This window comes from Vigna radiata, chromosome 6 (genome assembly GCF_000741045.1).
Source record: "Vigna radiata var. radiata cultivar VC1973A chromosome 6, Vradiata_ver6, whole genome shotgun sequence".
Taxonomy (NCBI): domain Eukaryota; kingdom Viridiplantae; phylum Streptophyta; class Magnoliopsida; order Fabales; family Fabaceae; genus Vigna; species Vigna radiata.
The window spans coordinates 27,242,505-27,259,096 of record NC_028356.1 but is presented as its reverse complement, the minus strand read 5'-3'; the positions used below and the strand labels follow the sequence as shown (position 1 = coordinate 27,259,096).

General features: G+C 33.5%; 3 protein-coding genes across 5 annotated transcripts; 1 reads left to right on the top strand and 2 right to left on the bottom strand.

The window, feature by feature from the left end:
- Positions 1-3,885: 3,885 nt before the first annotated feature.
- Positions 3,886-8,053, bottom strand: LOC106764116 (cyclin-A1-1). Of its 3 annotated transcripts, XM_014648344.2 has the most exons (12): positions 7,762-8,053; positions 6,677-6,918; positions 6,525-6,598; positions 6,209-6,345; positions 5,938-6,030; positions 5,616-5,749; positions 5,417-5,492; positions 5,243-5,319; positions 5,100-5,136; positions 4,837-4,986; positions 4,620-4,754; positions 3,886-4,541 (listed from the first exon to the last, which is right to left on the bottom strand). In XM_014648344.2, the coding sequence occupies exons 1-12, from the start codon at positions 7,951-7,953 to the stop codon at positions 4,479-4,481; spliced, it is 1,410 nt and encodes a 469-aa protein (XP_014503830.1). In that variant the 5' UTR covers positions 7,954-8,053; the 3' UTR covers positions 3,886-4,478. The 3 variants fall into 3 exon arrangements, with proteins under 3 accessions (XP_014503830.1, XP_014503829.1, XP_014503828.1); XM_014648343.2 differs by having other exon boundaries at positions 3,886-4,440; positions 6,525-6,918; XM_014648342.2 differs by having other exon boundaries at positions 6,525-6,918; positions 7,762-8,052.
- Positions 8,054-9,929: 1,876 nt separating this feature from the next.
- On the bottom strand, positions 9,930-10,367 carry LOC106763644 (protein DOWN-REGULATED IN DIF1 11-like). Its single transcript, XM_014647810.1, has one exon. It carries the CDS (start codon positions 10,365-10,367, stop codon positions 9,930-9,932), a length of 438 nt encoding a protein of 145 aa, XP_014503296.1.
- Positions 10,368-12,432: 2,065 nt separating this feature from the next.
- Positions 12,433-13,062, top strand: LOC106763643. The gene has a single exon (XM_014647809.1). It carries the CDS (start codon positions 12,433-12,435, stop codon positions 13,060-13,062), a length of 630 nt encoding a protein of 209 aa, XP_014503295.1.
- The last annotated feature ends 3,530 nt before the right edge of the window (positions 13,063-16,592 follow it).

Here is a 16,592-nt window from a genome sequence, read left to right as displayed (position 1 = left end):
CCACTCCTAGTTCAAAAATAGCCTAATTGGCTAAAAAATTTGTTTAACTCCCCCTAAGCTAAACAAACTGAGTGTTTTGAATCACACCTGATTATCTAAACACAAATTTATGTTTAAAACAAGTACAGATGAAAAACTTTACTAAAGAATACATGATCAAAATAATATAGATATAAGAAATTTGTTACAAAGATGTACTAACAACGATAGACGACAAAACATATGTGCACAACCAAAGAGAGCATTTTAGTAGCGGAAGAGTATGTGCAATAAATTCGTTCTACTTCTCCTCTTCATACAATCTTCAATTTATAGAGAACTTCAAGAAAGATTTGTTAAACTTAGAGTATTGGCTTTTTATAAAATTGATGTAGCTTTTTGTACACTACCAGATGTTACATATAAAAGAACTATTTGTACATCAAATCTAAACAGTAGATTGTTTACTATAGTGTTTAATCATATAACCTTTAATGAGTTATCCTAGACAGTCATTTCTATCAATACTATTTTGATAGACAATTTTATTAAACTTTAAAATAAAATATTCTTAGACGATCTTGTCTTAATAATAATAATTTAACAAGTTATTTATAATATTTAATATTAATTGTGAAGTAAATATTGTCCTTCATTTAAATTTCATTTCCCATATCTAATAATTTTAATGTATGACTTCAATAAAGGCATTACACTTAACTCTTTACTTTTGTGATGGGTAAATTATATTCAGGAATGTCAATAATTATTGAAATTGGTTTTCATTATTTTAATGCAAAAAAGGTTTTCTAATGGATTTTCATTTAAAACACTATGGAATGGATGTAGATGTTTTTCGAACAGATTAATCTCTAAAGTATTTTTGAAAAATATTTATTCATCTTTAAAACAATGATCTTGTCTTACATCTTCCTCTACATATTTTGATGAGCTAGCACATAAACCATAATTACTATAATCATTTTCACGTGTTAATAATATTCATGAAATAAAGTCTCTTTTAACTTATTTAGGCTTATCTCAATCTTAATATCATGGAAAGTAGTTTTTAAATGAATGAATACCACCTCTCACAATCCTATGCTTGCTTCCCTTCTATCACCTTCCGTACGCCACTTAAGGAAACCCCACGCTAAAAGAAATAACGTGAACACTGCATATCGTCCCAAACAACAGTATGAGTTTGATCCAATATCTAACTTAATAAAAGTACATGCAATTGAGAATGTGTAGATGTTAAGCATCATTATAGCCTAAATACAAAGCCAAAATGCAACTTAATAAGATTCTTAAACATTCTTAAGCATGCATTAATGTAATGGCTTGGTGGTATAAATTTAAAATTTAATTTATAATAATTTAAATCTATATTGCTTTAAGTTTATGAATTTATCTCAAATTTAAATTTGCACCTCTTAATTTGATTTGATTGAATTTAAATTAGATTTTTTATTTTATTTTGAAAATCCAAAATCACACATTTAGATAAAGTCAATATGGCCTAAATTCAAAGTAAAGCAGAGTTTGTCAAGGATAAAGATTCAACTAAGTTTACCCATCGGATCGAATCGGTCTAAATTGAAAGGTCAAGATAAGTTAGTTCGGTACATATAACAAGATAAGTTGACCTAAATAAAGAATATAGACAAGTCGACTTAGGTCGAAGAATCGAGTCAAGTCAATTTGGACTAAAAAATTGAGTTAACTCACCCCGAACAGATATTGAGATGAGTTAACCTAGACCTAAGGTCAAGAGTCAAGACTCAACTGAAGATTGAGTCAAGTTGGCCTAACTCAGAAAATCCAATGGAGTTAGCATGATATGAAGGTTGACATCACTTGGTTTTGAAGAATCGAAACGAATTAGCCTAGGCCGAAGAATGAAATCGAGTTAGCTCATGTCAAAATCAAATTGAGTCGACCCGAGTTGAAGAATTGAGATGACTTAGTTTGTGTTGAAGATTGAGTTGAGTTTACTCGGACCTAATGTCCAATCGAATTAGTTGAAAGTTGAGCAGAGCCAATCCATGTCAGAGGTTGAGCCAAGTTGACCCTACCTGAAGTTCAAGATAAGTTACCGTAGGTTGATGGTTGAGACGAGTCAACTTAGGTCAACGATTGAGCTGAATCATACTAATTGAAGGTCGAGTTGAGTTAGCCTATAGATCGAGGCAAGTCCGGATTAGTGGCCAAATTAAATCAACCCAGCTAAAAGTCAAGACAAGTTAACTTTTGGGTCAACAATTAAGTCGAATCATTTTGATTGAAGTTCGAGACAAGTCAACTTGGACCGATGGTCAAGATAAGTGAAGTACCTCAAAAACACTAGAAGTGAAGGGGGGGGGGGTGTTGAATAATGTTAATGGAAAAATTATTTTCCCAACCCTTCTAATATAGCATGTTGTCGAGTTTTGAGTTTTTCTTATAAATGCTTAGATGCTCGACCTAATAAATGATTATAAAGGATAGTTTCTTTTGTTGTGCTATTCAGAATGTACATTGTAGAGTTTATAAGAACTTCCTTGGTTGAAGAATAATCGTATAGCTTGGAAGGTTCTTGTATTTAGAAATAAAAACACAACTACAAGTTTTATAAGAGAAACATTTAGGCAAGAGAAGAGATAATTATACAGATATTTTTATACTGGTTCATCCAACTGAGCTACATCTAGTCTCCTCCGCATTTATAATCTTCAACAAGATTACAATTCAGTATTTTCACCATTCTTGGTCTCCTTAGTCAGCGAATAACCTTATGTTACCCTAGACTAGATGAGTATTCTCACCACTCCTAGTCTCCTGTTACTGTAGACTGGATGAGTATTCACACCACTCTTGGTACTAAGCAACTTTGTTTAGATTTCCTTAACTCAACTGAGTTCAACAAGTGTTTTAATTCTCTTCAAACTTGCAATCAAAGATTGCTTACAAGTCGTTCAGAATATTACTCTCGCAGAAAGGATGTGATTACAATACAATGCAGTCTAAACACTAGCAAATGTTTTTGTCTTTTCTCTTTCTCTCTTTTTAACAGTTAGTAAGCAATTTTACAATGAAGATCGAGAGTATTGCCTTTCTTCTTTTCTCTTCTTCTCTTAAGATATTTTTTTTTTCTTGAGCTCTTTCTGTGTTTTTCTTTTGAACGTTTCTTAAAGGATGAATATTTCATTATATGCTATCCTCTTTTTTCTTCATTTGAAAGATCTTTCTATTTAAAGACATTTTAGATAAGTGTTTATTAAATTAAGCTCTTGACCTCAATTCTTGTGTTTTCTTTTTTTTCGTGTTCAACTGTAATTGGTTAAAGTTAAGCCGATACGCTTTTGATTCTAAGTCTTATGTTTTCTTCTTATATTATTTATAAATTATTATTTCGTTTAATGTTATTTGATTAAACTTCAAAATACGAAAATGTTTACATGTAGACAATTTTATCTAAATAATAAATCCTCTCACTTAAAAGTCAAGACATGTCAAGATCGAAACGGATCAATTGGACTAAAATTCTAGACATAATCATCTTCATTAAAAAAAAAAACCATCGCTAATAGTCAACATGCAAATCAATTATATGAATCCTTCTGATTATTATTTTTTTTGTCTAACTTCTTGTGTTTTACCTCCAATAAAAGGAAATTGAATTTTTTTTTTTCACGGACACCTCAACCAAATTATTCTTATATAGATTAGATACGTTAGCGAATTCCTCATTTGAGATCAGAATCGTAGGCCCATTAACATTCACAACAAGTGAAGGAACAAAATATATAACTTCTAAAGAAGTTATTGGTTGACAGTAAAATTGTTATATTTAATAAAATTTAATTGATAAAAAGTGTAATAGATAATGTTTTCTATCAAAAATAATTTTCAATCCTTCCTCCTTTTTATATGCTACACCTGGTATTTATAGACAATCTACAACTAACTACCTCTAGAGTGAATGTATTTGTGATTTTTTGCAAGTGAATATCATATTTCAAATTTATGGCCGTCTTGAACTAACTTCGAATTAAAACTAAAATTTACAATCACGAGAAACTAAAATTTTTTCTCTATTCCTTTTACTAAATTATACTAAAACGTACAGTAGCTAAGAAAGGGTACTGATTAGAAAGCTTTATAATTTGCTGCTAATCATATTTTCAAAATAGAATAAAAAAATACCTGAAATGTACACACTAAGAATAGAGGGAATTTGTCTCACGAGATTCTAGAATGAATAGTCGAGGGAATTCGTATGAGTACCACTTATGTGCTTTGTGTGTACTACGACGAGGAGGGAAGTTGGCATACGAAATTTCTAATGTCATGTATATGTCACTACCTTCACCAGCACATCTCCAATATGTTTACTCCCATATGACGAGATATGTCTTCCAAATTTAACAGGAAATGGTCCTTTAATCGTTTTAGACTGAATCTTGGTCAAAACTTGGCCTGTGTCATAATTGGATTGCCCACATAAATTCCTTTGCTCAATTCTGGAAAACTTCTTGCGGTATTGAAACAGGGATGCATTTCTTGGCCACATATTTGTACTGACACATAAATAAAGTAAGCAACCTAACTAAAAGGGAAAACATGGCATAACAAGTGTTTGTGTTTTGGCAAATTACCTTGTGCTGACTGTATTTCTCTCGGATGGCAGGTAAATTAGAAGTATCGCTACTGCAACAAAGGCGATGGAGATCTTTCACACAAGCACACAAATCAGAAGGCCAGTATTGTGTGTAATGGTGCAATATGGAATTCTGTTGCAAAATACAGAAATAGTAAGCCATCAAATCATACAAAACTTTCCCTCAATGCTGGTTAGTTTGACGAGAATCATACCCATGGTTTCTTTGAAGGGAAAAGTATAAATCTGCCAAGGAAAGTTGCCGAAGCAGCTATCAGTGATGGAGGATAACGCAGCATATTGTACTCCAAGAGAGACAATTCGGCAATAAAGTTGGTTAGGCACTCCAGTTGAAGTGAAGGTAGCTGAGAAAGTGGACAGGTAAAAAATCACCAAAATGCCAATATTTTAGAAACGGAATCTACGACAATATTGAACAATAGCATTCTTTAATGCGTATTTAAAGCGCGAAAGATACCTCTTGGACATCATGAGCAGCTGCACGAACAAATCGTCTGAAATTATTTCACATAAAAGAAAGAGTGAATGTCAGAACAGAGCAACTTAAAAAGTTTTCCTAATCTTATTCATCAATTACAGTCGTTGGTAAGTACCTATTACCTTAAGAAACATTTAACTGTTGGGGCTGTCATTTCGAACTTAAGATAATTCAAAACAGCAGATTCCATTCGTAAAAGCTGCATTTAAATGATTTTCGCAGAGATCTTCTCACTTCAAGTCATAGGAGAAAGGAACTTAAAACAGTAACATTTAACCAACAAATTCAATGCATACCTCTTCTTTTAAGTACGTATTATCAGTTATATAACAAAAGTCCTGCACCTCTGGTGCACAAATCTCCTCATATTTACTGTCAACCAGAACCAAAATTCAAATTATTGTTCTATACGTTAATGCTAGCCTTGAGGGCCAACAAAAAGGATAAAATGCTTCTATTTAGAAAACATGAAAAGGATATATTATGCTCCCTTACGAGGCAATCATCATGCAGGAAACACCAAGTAATTGTAATCTTTTCCTATTCATGGCATTCCCTGAAAGATACCGATCAATGTAGTTCACTGTCAAATACAATGTATCAGGTACAAGGCGATACTCCTCAGCCACCTGCAGTTGAAAAGTTGAAGTTTAGCATTGTAAAAGGGGTTTCAAAACGAGATCTAACTTGAGCAAAGACTTCTCAAACAATAAATTAGTCCAAGCTCCTTTTGTTTGCACCATAACCACATCGATATTTTTTCTCCCTCTACAAATCACAGATTTCAAGACCCAAGACGTTTAGAACAAAATAATACCTCAACAAGCCAGTCAATCAATATGGCACGCATGCTAACATTTATGTCATTCTGAATTCTCTCCATGAAGTCTGTGGAAGGCCTTTTCTTTTCCTATGTTTCCAGAAATTGGAAATCATTTGAGATCAGAATACTATATAAATTATCATTATGAATTGATAGCAAACATTTGGCCAGCTAGTAGAGATGAAAGCAATAAGTCATTAATTCCATGTAGCAAATAAGAAACACAAATCATTATTTTAACAGTGAAAAAACGAAGTGTTGTTACCTCAGATTCACGTAGGTGCTTGTAGATATCACAAGCATAGGTTGCACAAAGCTGCGGATCCGAGCAAATGTTATCAATATTGACAACCTTGCCCTCTCTTTTCAAATTACCAACTATTTCCCCACTATATATGTTACCTGCAAACAAATGAACATACCTTAGACTGAAAAAAATGAAATACTATACTTCACTTCAAATAAGCAAAAAAAAAAAACAAAACGATCTAAATCCAAAAGACCATGCAAAACAAATGCTTGACCATGCAATTAAACATGAATGTGACTTAAACCAAAGCAAAATTGCAGTAGTGCACAACCTTCTGGCTTGGTGGTATCACAAATGCTTAAATTGTTTGTCTTTCTCTGAATTGAACCAACCGCTGAGACATCCCTGTTGTCCAGATATTCAACTTCATCAGGACTCTTCATTGAATAAGAAGAAGATAACGTTTCATCCATAGAAACAGACCTTGCATCTGATTTACTAGGAGAAACATCAATGCTGCTCTGAACCGACACAGAGACTCTGGCAACTGCAGCAACAGCATCCTTCGTTTGTGGTAAGGAATTAGCCTTTGGAATGATAGTTGTGCCTGAGTTAATAGTCTTTAACTCACGTAATTTGTTTGCACAAGTTGTTGATCTTGTGATGCTACTTCTTCTTGCGGGATCCTCTTTCTTGGTCTTGGCAGTTTTAATTGAACTTGACACCTTGCATTAGAAATCAAGCTAAGTAATGGATAAAACAAAACCTTAGTAACCAACTAAGGTACCCAAGCACCAAAGTTAGGAAGGTTTTTTTGATATCAATTGAACGGTATTCAATTAAAAAACAAGGAGCTTTTTGAATTATTAACTACTTAAACAAGGAGCTTTTTGAGGAAAGAAAAAAACGACAGAAAATTTTAAACTGTTTTCTTCTTTTTACTATGAAGAAGATAGATATTGAGGTCAGAATCCAAATTCCAGAACCTCCGACCGACTATATCAAAACCTCTCACCTGATTGACATAGCAAATTTCAAATTTAAGAAAAATTAATTGTTTTTCATTAAATTTTTCTCATAAAAATGAACTTTTCAGTCTCTTTACTTTTCATATACACCTCAGATAAAATAATACATTATTATCGGTGGTTATCACCTCTTTATGTCCTTTCCACAATAAAAAACAATTTTAAATTTTTCAGAAAAGGCCGCCCTGGCCACAAATAACAAAATTCAGCTGAAAAATCACACCCATCATAGAATTATCATCCACCAATATCTCTAGAACTAAATTACAAATCTTCTTTTGATCACACTGACAGAGACAATAGAAATTCAAACACAAAAAGAATTTAAAAACCTCGTGTACCACCGCGCAACTTCACATTCATGAAACATTTCCACAATAATGACATTCTCTTTCAATCATCCAATTTACAATGCATGACACAAAGTACTCTGATTCCAGAATCAAATTACTCAAAATAAAACGAAAATGTTTGAACAAATCCTAATAATGTTCCTTTTCGCAGATAAATCAAAACATTAAACAGCGAAAAGATCATTACCGAAGATGAGGAAGGCGCATTCCTCTCGTTTGTGATGTTGGCGAGCGGCGCTCTCTTCGCAGCTTTCACGGAAGACACGACGGATGAATGTCGTTTGGCCAGAGACGACGCCGTTGAGGAGGAAAACGACGAGCGACGATTTTTCGTGGACATTTCGTGTGCGCAAATATTAGGAGAAAACCGATTTTTCATTTATAATGAGCAAAACGGATCTTCTTTCTGTTGTTGTTGGCGCAGAATGCAGAGTAGGGAAACAGTGAAAGTTGGAAAACGGATTATTTGCTTTATTGTTGTAATTGTGAGAGGGTAAATAGATTGGTTCAAAATCAGAACAAATCTGAACCGTTTATTTGGCTAAGTATTCGTTGGGAGCGGGTTCGGTCCCACGGGTTTCAAAGATTTCAAATTTCGTTATCGCATGTGGCAAACCTTTTCAAATTGCAAATTCCTCACATAAAATATTTCTTTATGTATTCAATTTTTTTTTAGTTTCATGAGAACATATATAGATATACATTTTAGACTCAGTTTAATCTAGTTTTCTCCATTTTTAATGCAAGATCATTTTTTAAATAAAAAATTCATTTTGGGTTTAATTTATCTATTATAAATTTATGTTCTTCCAGCCATTGTAAAAAAGTATGTCTTTACTTGCAATTTTTTCAAATTTTACTTTTAATTTCCTAATGAAAATTTAGCAATTTTATTTTCTAAAAAAATAGTTTACATATATACTTTTTTACTGTTAAATAAATTATCAATTTGTTTTACAACTTAATCTTGTATGGTGAGGTATTCATATTAAATTTTTTTGGATGAATTTTTGTTTTTAGTACATTATTTTTTAAAGAAATTATTTAAATGCGTTAATAGTTTTTTGGTAAATATTAAGTATTTGTTTGTTTCGATTTTAGTATAAAAAAAATACAATCTTGTATCAAATCTTTTAATTTTATTTAAATTTTATAATAATGAATGTAATTAAATATATGAGTAATTTGTAATATATGCCTCTTCTGTTTATCAAACAAAAATAGTTAATATTAATACAAGTTAAAAGATAACTTTTTATTTATTTATTTATTTCGTTTTGCAAATTTAAAATCTCTTATCTATTTTTTTAAGATTAATTGAATATTAATACTAATTTTTCTCTAATAAAATATGTAATATTGAATAATGACTATACATATGTTTAATTACATGAATTATTAATATAATTCAAACAAAAAATAATGGAATAAAAATATTGAAACAAAATTAATAAAATAAAAATTGTCTATGTTAAAATTATATTTTTTCTTATTATACTAAAAATGAAAATATGTGAATGAAATATTTCAATACTTTCTTTAATAAACCAATTATTTATTCTTAATCTCTTTTACGTTTTACACATTTTCTTATCAAATTGATTGATTAATAATTTTTTTGTTCAGTCTCAATTTTTACATCATTATTTTTCGTTTTGTTATTTAATATCAACATTGATTAATGATGTGGCACAATCTCTTCATTATTCACTTTTTATTTAGTGAACGAAATTGAGTCATGTGATAAAATATTGTTAGTTTGCATATTTTCTGGCCTTCTTAAGATATTAACTTTTTTTCTTGACAGTGTGAAATTGTAAAACAAGACACTGAAATTTTGAAAAAGTCCTAGAATAGAAAAAAAATAAAAAAAATCCACAAACATAAATTAATAACCTACTTAAAAGTTCTGACGAAAGTATTGTAGCAAAAAAATTTATAGAACTGATGATTAACGGGAGACTAACATTAACGACAAACTGAAAAACTAAGACTGATTAAAAACTCATTGAGAAAAAGTTAATTTAATGAAAAAAATAAGGTCTGACAGATTAATAAAGGGACTAAAAACTATTTCTTATGTAAAATGAAACACTAAAAACATAAACCCAGCATTATTTATGAAATTACTTTAGGTAAATTAATCTTTACCTAAATAATATTTATGATATTTTCTTTTGTGTTTGTATATTTATTTTCTTTTGTGTTTGTATATTTATTTTCTTACTTTTCTCTTTCAGAGATCTTCAATTTATAAAGTTAACTTCTAAGAGGAGACATGTATTTTCTTAATTAAGAAGACGAAATGAATTATAAATTAATAATATTATATATGATGGAACATATTAAAATTTTTTACATAAATAACTCTGATTCAAGACTAACGTTATCAGAAAAGGGTGCAGCAATGGGTTGAAGCGGAGGGTTTTCAAGAGAAAGACAATCATTCCAAACACTGTCACTTCTACAAAGGATCTGATTCTTCTTTGTCTTATAATCTGGCCTTTGCAAAATGAATTTTGTCATATCATCGTGGCAGCGTTTTCCTACATCATTCACAAGCTTCTCACAGCAATCACAAGTAACGGTTTCATTGCCAAAAAATATAGCTGAGAAAATATTCGAACCACAATTTGGGTATAACTTAGCAGCACAATGTTCTAAATATTGTTCGTATGATGACAATGGCCTTTCTGCATCATTTTTTTCATCAGAAATTCTACCTGATGCTTCCTGAATCTCCCTTGAAACTCCTGTTTTCACCATTAAACCCAGGCTAACTGTAACTACCATTATCACACAAAAGTTGTGGAATGTAGTCATTGTTTCACAGGCGAAGCTTTTCACCATGAATTGGAAAATTTGATGATGTTTTTGAAATGGTTTGGAACACTGTATTTATAACAGAATTTTCGTAACTTATTTACTGTAGTCAGTTCTCATCATTTTTATAATTAATTTGGATTATAAGTTTGATACAACGTATGATTATAACTTATTTCATGAATCAACCGTTTTTCCTATTCGTTATGTTTGCATGCAAATTAGTTGTTTCAAACATAAATACGTAACATCTTCACAAATCATATAACATCTTTTATAATAATCTAATTTAGAAAAAATATATAAACATATATTTTACAAAAACTCCGAACTTTATTTCAATTTTTTATTTTACTTTTTTTCCCTAAAAAATCATTTAAGGAGAAATTAGTTGAATGCCTGATAAGTTGACTTCAAAAACCATCATGGTGGAATGAGACATCTATATGAATTAACTTTACTAGGATTAATTCTATGTTTTATAGAGATGAGAGACATAGAAAAGGGACGGAAAAAGAGTGTTTTTTTTTCAAAGAGAAATAGTTTTTATTATTATTGTTATCTATGATTACTAATATTGATTTTTGCTTATATTTATTTTAATTATATATATATATATATATATATATATATATATATATATATATATATAAAATAAAATATAGCCTAATTGATGTGTGAATAATATGTACTTGTCGCAGTTATAAATGTTTCCAGAAATTAGAAATTGCATGGGAGTATATCTCTAACGGCCGGTTACACCGAATGGCCGTACTTATCAAATAATTGGACCGGATTATTGAACTGGGTCAAATCTTATTGGGCTCAAGGCCCATCATGTCACAGACGTGAAGAACTAAATAATATTATATATCACGAATCAAATAATATCCAAACAGAGATATATCAAGTAAGTTTGTTTATATTTTGTTCTGTTTATATTCTATTGATCTCATATCAATCCAAAGCCTATAAATAAAGAGTCAAGGACTCCAAACAAGGTACGCTGACATTCTACACATTCTCCACTTCCAACACAATTGCATTACAGTACCACTTTACTCATTCTAAGCATTACTTTGCTGAGAATTGAGAACACGTTATCACCGGCGCCTAACTTGAGCGTCGGAGTGCCTTTACAAGTACCCCCCCTCTCGGGCTGAAGTTGGAACGTGACGGACGGATTAGAGGAAGTACGGCTGAAGCATTGAGAGAACTCGAGATCCAGCGTCAGAAAGAAGCAGAGCTGCATCATTAGGTTAGTTCTTTCGGTCCCAAAATTATCACCGAAACATTTTGGTGCCCACTGTAGGGCCGAAAGTGAAGACTCCCTATGGTGACCACCAGAAGCATGGACGATATCGACCCTAGAGAAGTGATAAGGGAACTCTAGGCTGAACTGGAGGAGCAGACCCAGATTATTCGCCAACAACAAGAAGCACACCAGAAGCTAGCTGAGGAGATTGCTCAACTCAAAGAAAAACGCCCGGAGATGTCAGAAGACAACAGTCACAACGACGACCACAACTGTCGTCCTCCCCCTGCTTGCTCACCTGAGTTGTTACCTTTCACAGAGGCCGTTATGCAGGCTCCGATGCCCGATCGACCTCCCCCGCAGATAGAAAGATTCGACGGAACAACTGACCCGGAACACCATCTCCGGAATTTCATCGATTCTATGGCCTTTTACTCCAAGAGCGATCTGGTCAAGTGTAGAGCATTCTCCCTATCCCTGAAGGGCGAGGCTCTGGAATGGTATTACACTCTTCCTCCCAACTCTGTTGACAGTTTCCGCACTGTCACCACTCTATTTAAGAAGCAATACGCAGCCAACCGAAAGGAGATGATAACTGATGCTGAACTCGTTAATCTCAGACAGGGGAGAGACGAACCCTTGAGAGCATTCATGAACTGATATACTGAAGCAGCAAGGAAGGTGAAAGGCGTCAACCACGAGTTCATTATCAGCAACCTGCCCAACTACCTAAAACCGGGATACGTCTCGGAAAGCTTATTCGCCAAGTTACCCAACACGATGGAAAAATTGCAAGAAAAGATGACCAAGTTCATCAAACTGGAGGATCAAAGACATTTCCGCAAAAAGACGGACGTCCCGACAATTGAGTCCAAACGAGAAGACAAACGATCACGAGAAGGGGGTCGTAATCGAAGACCCCCACGTAGGGACCTCCCAGCACCTCTCGGTCCCCGATACGATCGTTACACGAACCTCATAGTCCCAAGGGAGAGGGTATTCGAGAAAGCCCTGCAAACTAATATGATCTTTATCCGCAAACGATACACACCCAGGGGTGCGGATGAAACTAAGACTTGTCGGTTTCATGACAACCGAGGGCACACCACAAAGAGCTGTCAGGTCCTCAAAGACGAGATTGAGCAATTAATCCGTGTCGGACACCTGCAAGAGTTTGTAAAAGGGGAAATGAGTCAGCGAGAGTGTTCCCCAAAAAGACGCGAGGAAGTCCAGAACGCTCACGTCGAAAGACTGAACGTTCTCGCGAACGCTCCCGAAGCCGACCTCGAGAGCGAGATACGGCCGAAAGGGGCCAAATTGATACAATCTCAGGCGGTTTTGCCGGAGGGGGAGCCTCATCCTCGGCCCGCAAGAGGCACTTGCAAAACTTACGAAGCGTCCATTCAGTGACCTGCAATCCTCTATCGATGCCAGACATCACCTTTACCGATAAGGATTTCCACGCCCCAGACCCTGAACAGGATGACCCTATGGTCATCACTGCTCGTATAGCACAATACGACGTGAGCAAAGTTTTAGTGGACCAAGGGAGTTCGGTCAACATTTTGTACTGGACAACTTTCCAGAAGATGGAGTTGGCGAAAGACGCGATAACGCTGTTTAACGAGCAAATCGTCGAATTTGTAGGAGAACGAGTAGACACCCGGGGATACCTCGACTTGAGGACTCGACTGGGCACAAGCAACGAGGCCAAAGAGCTTCGCGTACGCTTCCTATTGGTGGAAGCAAACACCTCATATAACGCCTTCTGGGGCGTCCGTGCCTGAACGCCTTCGGAGCGATTGTATCGACTCCCCACTTGGCGATGAAATTCCCATCGGAGAGCGGAGCTATATGCACCGTTCGTGCAGACCAAAAGACAGCCCGACAGTGTTACGTCGTCACTTTGAAAGCCACACCTTATAAAGGAAAGAAACAATCTGAAGCCATACTAGTCGACTTAGACCCCAAGACCAACACGGACGATCGAATCCAACCCCAGGGGGAGATTAAGTCGTTCGTCCTGGGCAAAAATGCTGAACAAACCACTACCATCAGGGCCGAGCTGACTCCAGAAGAGGAGAACGACCTAACTACGCTATTGAAGGCCAACGACGAGCTATTTGCGTGGAGCGCTTCGGATATGCCAGGGATTCATCCCAGTGTTATCACTTACAAGCTATCAATATTTCGAGAAACCCGACCGGTTGCTCAGAAAAAAACGAAGATTCGGCACTGAGAAGAGGGAAGCCGTACGGAACGAAGTTGACAAGCTCGTCAAGGCCAGATTCATTCGGGAAATAACGTACACCACCTGGTTGGCGAAGGTTGTAATGGTGAAGAAAGCGAACAGTCAGTGGCGAATGTGTGTCGATTTCACCGATCTAAACAAAGCCTAAATGAATCAGCCGACCACCACCAAAGTTGCAACCCTAAGTGAAGGAGTGAGTTCGACAAGGGGAGACACTTCTACATTTTGGGAAATTTGGGTTCATTTGATGAACAAGTACTCATTTGAACTTAAAAGCATCGCAGGCTGTTACCGAAGGGCAAAACCCTCAATATTTAATTTCACCAATAGATTACCGAAGGTCTGAAGGCCACCGGTAATAAGCCTTCGCTAATTCGCGTTTTTACTATCATCTACCAAAATCTCTAGAACTAAACTACAAATCTTCTTTTGTTCGCACTGACAGAGATATTAGAAATTCAAACACAAAAAAAGTTCCTTTTCTTTTCACTCAACTTTCTTTTGCAACAAGTGAGGGATTGTTGTAATAATGTTAAATTATTACAAAAGAAATGTTGTTCCACAGTAATATGTCAATATTCAAAATTTTTTCAATGTCAATTAATTTTGCAACGTTAAAATCATTTATTGGTTTTAATTTCTTTTATTTATCCCCCATTCCAAAAGATACCAAGTTTAGTCTTTCTCATTCTTCTAGTTCCTGTTGTATCTTTGGAGACTTGCGCAATACACCGCGGATAAGTCCTTAAGGACAGTGATCTATACGAATCAGGAGATTGCAGTTTGAGTTTTTGTAAGCATTTTTTCTACAATCTATCCTCACTCGCACACTTTTCAGGAAAACTCCCCAGAAGGTGGTTTTAATTATGGAGTTCTTATGAGTTAGGCTACTGAAAAGCAAATACATTTGTTGATATGAGTAGCCAAATCAATTCTTTTAAGTTATCCTTCAACCATATAGTCGCATACTTATACAGTCTCTAGATCCCTCTCATTTCATTCCGGTGTATGCTTAATTCTTTCATGTGTCCCTTCCACCGGAAGCCTGTCAGGAGCCGCTCTTTGTTCGTGTCTCTCACACTTCGTGCTTCTTGCATATATACTTTTTACGGTTATAAATTATCAATTTGTTTTACAAGTTAATCTTGTATGGTGTGGTATTCATATTAATTTTTTTTGGATGAATTTTTGTTTTTAGTACATATGTTTTAAAGAAATTCTTTTAATGCGGTAATAGTTTTTTGGTAAATAATAAGTATTTGTTTGTTTCGATTTTAGTATAAAAGAATACAATCTTATACCAAATCTTTTAATTTTATTAATTTTATTTAAATTTGATAATAATGAATGTAATTAAATATATGAGTAATTTGTAATAATTGCCTCATCTGTTTATTAAACAAAAATAATTAATCTTAATACAAGTTAAAAGATAACTTTTTATTTATTTATTTATTTGGTTTTGTAAATTTAAAATCTCTTATGTATTTTTTTAAGATTAATTGAACATTAATATTAATTTTTTCTCTAATAAAAATATGTAATATTTAATAATGGCTATACATATGTTTAATTACATGAATTATTAATATAACTCAAACTAAATATTATGGAATTAAAATATTCAAAAAAAATTAATAAAATTAAAATTGTTTGTGTTAAAATTATATTTTTGCTTATTATATTAAAAATGAAAATATGTGAATGAAATATTTCAATACTTTTTTTAATAAACCAATTATTTATTCTTAATCTCTTTTACGTTTTACATATTTTCTTATAAAATTGATTGATTAATGATTTTTTTGTTCAGTCTCAATTTTTACATCATTATTTTTCGTTTTTGTTGTATAATATCAACATTGATTAATGATGTGGCACAATCTCTTCATTATTCACTTTTTATTTAGTGAATTAAATTGATTCATGCAATAAAATATTGTTTAGTTTGCATATTTTCTTGCCTTCTTAAGACATTACCTTTTTTTTTTGGAATTGTAAATTGTAAACCAAGACACTGAAATTTTGAAAAAGTCAGTATAGAAAAAAAAATTCCACAAACATAAATTAATAACCTACTTAAAAGTTGTGACAGGATTGTAGCAAAAGTATTTATAGAACTGATGATTAATGGAAGACTAATATTAAGAGTGATTCTTTCTACACCTCACTCATCTCTTTCTGCATCTCCTTTGTGAGATAATTATTAAGTGTTACTTTTTCTTAATCATTAAATAATTAAAAGAAATCATCCATTCCTTTCTCCTCATTGATATTTTCAAACCCTACACCTCCCTTTTTCTTCTCTCTTCTCTGAGTGCTTCTCCCCCTCTCTTTCATTTGCTTTTCACATTCTCTTCTTTTCTTCCGTTGATTCTGAGTTCCATAAGTTTGTATGTGATATTTGTATATACTGCTTGTATGTGCTGCTCGCGGCCTTAACTTGGAAGTGTGGTTAAGAACATAGTGTTGGAAGTATAGTTATCGCATTTGAAAACGCAGTTAAAAGCTCACCGCAGTTGAAAATGCGCTTTATAATTGGCCGCAATTGGAAATGTAGTAACCGCAACTTGAATTGCGGTTCATTTCCACTGCCGCTTGAATTGCAGTCATTCTCACCGCTGTTCGAGTTGTGGTTAAGTGTGCTTTACCTATATTCTACCCACTTTTTTAAGTGTATATAAAGGAC

What these genes read in the sequence shown, in the direction of transcription:
- LOC106764116 (XM_014648342.2), bottom strand. Translation starts at nt 7,953, where the DNA reads ATGAAAAATCGGTTTTCTCCTAATATTTGCGCACACGAAATGTCCACG. An exon ending in ACAGTTAAATGTTTCTTAAG is followed by an intron (nt 5,137 to 5,242) that starts GTAATAGGTACT and finishes AAATAATTTCAG; the next exon opens with ACGATTTGTTCGTGCAGCTG. An exon ending in TCCCTTCAAAGAAACCATGG is followed by an intron (nt 4,755 to 4,836) that starts GTATGATTCTCG and finishes ATTTTGCAACAG; the next exon opens with AATTCCATATTGCACCATTA.
- LOC106763644 (XM_014647810.1), bottom strand. Translation starts at nt 10,367, where the DNA reads ATGGTAGTTACAGTTAGCCTGGGTTTAATGGTGAAAACAGGAGTTTCA.
- LOC106763643 (XM_014647809.1), top strand. Translation starts at nt 12,433, where the DNA reads ATGGAAAAATTGCAAGAAAAGATGACCAAGTTCATCAAACTGGAGGAT.